A 3228-nucleotide genomic window follows, 5' to 3' on the forward strand; every position below is an offset into this window, starting at 1 on the left:
GGGGTCTGTACCAAACAAACATGTCTTCTTAAATCTGGAGAACAAGTTTTGTAGAGCAGGGCATCTCCTCAGCACTACAGTGCTTCATTATAACGCTGTTTGTCACACATTTTACTTTTATCAAAACACTGCAGCTCTGGTGATTTGTCTGTTGCAATGTTGATAATATTTCGATTCATTGTGCAGCCCTAAATAGAAAATACACAATAGAGACAGAGGATTTAATAAAAAGTGAACAAAAATAGCAAAACTCCTCTCTGATCAATATTCACAGGAAATAATCTGCTCAAAAATGAATCAACATCTCTTGTATCATTTACACAAACTTCCTGCAGTTATTGTGTTCACTGGGGGTTTTGGTTCATTGTACAGTTTATCAGCTGTTCTGTACTGTTGCTGTTATACATTGAATATAATACGAAATATCCATAAAATACATCAGGTCAGTTTTTAGAAAAGGAAAAAGGTTGACAACCACTTAAAGTGTACCTTAAAGCTATTTATGTATTTACTTCTCCACTCACTCTTCAGGGGATAGAGCAACTGGTGTATTTAGCTTTATGTTGTTGTTATTTGCATGCTCCATTTTTCAGATTGCTTACAAATATTTCAGATTTCAGTCTTGGTCTAATAGAGAGCACTGCAGGGTCACTTTCAAGGTGTGTGTGTGTTTGTGTGTATTAAAAGTAGCAACCCCAGCTGACAGCCGTGCCAACAGTATACAGAGGTGTGCAGCCCGACCACAATAGTCTAATCTCGGCCGTCGCTAGTCCCCGCTCTCGCGTTGGCCAACTTACCCTCCAGCGTCACTTCTTTCCCGGCCTTCTTAAGCGCCTGTACCGCCAGGTCGTGCGTTGCCTCCCGGAGGTCGTTCCCGTTCACCGACAGGATCGCGTCGCCCACCCGGAGAGCCCGGCTCTGGTCGGCGGCGAGCCCCGGGAAGATCTTGGAGATGAGGATGGGCATCCGGTTCTCGCGCCCCCCCTTGATACTGATCCCCAGCCCGCCGGATTCCTGTTTGACAACTCGGACTTTCCGCACCGCTTCCGAGGAGCCGTCCAGACTGACGGGAAAGTCGCCCTGTCTCGACCCGAAGCTGGACCCGGGACTGCCGTAGCTGGAGCCGGGGCTTCCAAAGTCAGAGTTTGTGCCGTTATTTGTGTACTTCCCGGGGCTGTTTAAACCGTAGTTGCCGTCGTACTGACCCCGACTGGCACCCCCGCGCCCCGGGCTTCCGCTGCGCCCCCGACCCCCGTGGTTCTGGTTCTGGAGTTGGTCTTGACCCGAGGACGGACCGCGGCCAGGGTTCCCCGGACTCGTTCCCGGGTCGTTTCCGTTCGACATGCCATTTCGCAGGCCCGCCGAAGAGTTGTTGTAGTCCCAGTGACTGCCCCCCTGTCCGGGCGCCTCCGCCTCGGCCGTTAAAGTCAGCGTTTCTCGGGTGAGTTCGGCGGCCACTCGGATCCAGCGGTCGCGGAGCAGAAGGTCCAGTTGGCCGTTTTTGTCCGCTCTGGTCCAAACTGCCATTCCCGGACGGTTAGCCTGCTCTGAGGCGGGCCGCTTTCACACTAAACTCATCATCAACTTTTTCCTCTTTTTCAGAGTGCGCACAAGCAGCGACTAGGCTACACTGGCCCGCATCGACACACCCACTCACTCACACCGTGGCTGCAGGCGGAGGGAAAGCAGGAGGGCTCCCAAAAAAAAAGAGGGAGAGGAAAAAGAAAAGAACAACTGGCTGTGACGGGCCAGCCGAGGGCTTGTTGTTGAGTTCAGGCTCTAAAGCTGTCCGACTTCCACTGGAAAGTTAGCGAGAACAAAACAAGAGAATATCCGTTCAAACCTTTCAAAATAAAATAAATGACTACCAAATCCGTTTTTTAGGAGTAAAAAAATCTAAACAACTGCAAACTTTATGATTACTATATGACTTATATGACAAAAACAATTCTAAAAGTTAACTACTGTAGCTTTAATTCTCTAGTTGTTCTATCCATAAAATGGTGAAAAATGTTCCCAAAGGTTCAAGGTGACGTCCTAAAATAATCTGTTTTGTTCCACAACCAGTTTACTGTCATAGAGGAATAAGAAAGCAGAACATATTCACATTTGAGAAGCTGAATTCAGTGAATTTGGGCATTTATTCCTACACAGAATTACTCAAAATGATGAATTGATTATTAAAATAGTTGCCCATCCATTTAATAGTTGACAACTAATTGATTAATTAACAAATCATTGCAGAAGAAGCAGATTTTCTTTGGCGATGCAGTCACTGAATGTAGAACAAATTATCCCCCTTGTTTTGCAAGTAAACAAAATTTGTTACAGTTGCACAAAACACAGGCTAAAAACAAAATGCTGTGGAAAGATGTAGAAACCTGAAGCCACCAGTGCACATACACTGAAAATGGACTTTACAGTGACGAAATGAACAAAATGTGCATGTTCATAGATTCTGGAATTCTTAATGAAGTAGTAGAGTAGAAGGAGTAGATACTTTTTTTGCAGAAAAAACATATCAGACACACATTATTGTTCCAAGCAGACTATTTGTATATGTGTCTTAATCCATCTCTGGAGGGGATCTTTAATAAACACGGAACAATAGACAGTTTGGTAATTTAACGCTTTTATTTGGAAGTATAATCAATCAACTTCCTGTTTCATCTGTCAAATTCATTCCATCTTTACGCGGCTTGTCTGTCTGAAGAGTAAACTCAGAGCCGGATGACAAAGACAGCCAATAGACATGTAGACCTGTAGATTATTTATTCATGATGATAGAGGCGGGGCGTCCATAGACGCATTATAGATCCACTGACTGGGGACAAAGCCTTCTTAAGTTCACTCACTCACTGTGTTGGCTCTATTAATGGATACTGCTGCCTACTACAACCTGTTGTTGTCATGTTCTGGAGGTTTTATGCCATTCCCATCAGTAGAAAACCAACAGAACTTCTCTGTTGGTGAGTTTACCACTCACAAAGGCAAATTGTCAAGATGGAACTGGTAATCCACTATGTTCATTGTCCTTAAAGTCAATAACAGCTCATTATATCAGTATACAATCATGATTTTATAGAGCTATTCTAATAGTCTAGATATATTTAATTGATTGGAAAAGCGCTAAAGTGAACATAATTGAACTCAAAAACATAATAATAATAATGATAATAATAATAATAATAATAATAATAATAATAATAAAATATTAGGTGGCATTAG

At 43.6% G+C, this 3228-nt stretch overlaps 1 protein-coding gene across 1 annotated transcript in view; it reads right to left on the reverse strand.

Annotated features, from left to right (window-relative positions):
* The window catches only part of sntb2 (syntrophin, beta 2), a gene marked incomplete in the record, with an annotated part of 27868 nt that extends 26061 nt beyond the window's left edge, over window positions 1-1807 (reverse strand). The window contains 1 exon segment of the mRNA XM_035665488.1: window positions 798-1807. Coding sequence (XP_035521381.1) covers window positions 798-1527 — 730 coding nt within the window.
* Between the last annotated feature and the right edge of the window lie 1421 nt (window positions 1808-3228).

This window comes from Morone saxatilis, unplaced genomic scaffold, assembly GCF_004916995.1.
Source record: "Morone saxatilis isolate NCDOM2014 unplaced genomic scaffold, NCSU_SB_2.0 Contig2, whole genome shotgun sequence".
In the NCBI taxonomy this organism is placed as follows: domain Eukaryota; kingdom Metazoa; phylum Chordata; class Actinopteri; family Moronidae; genus Morone; species Morone saxatilis.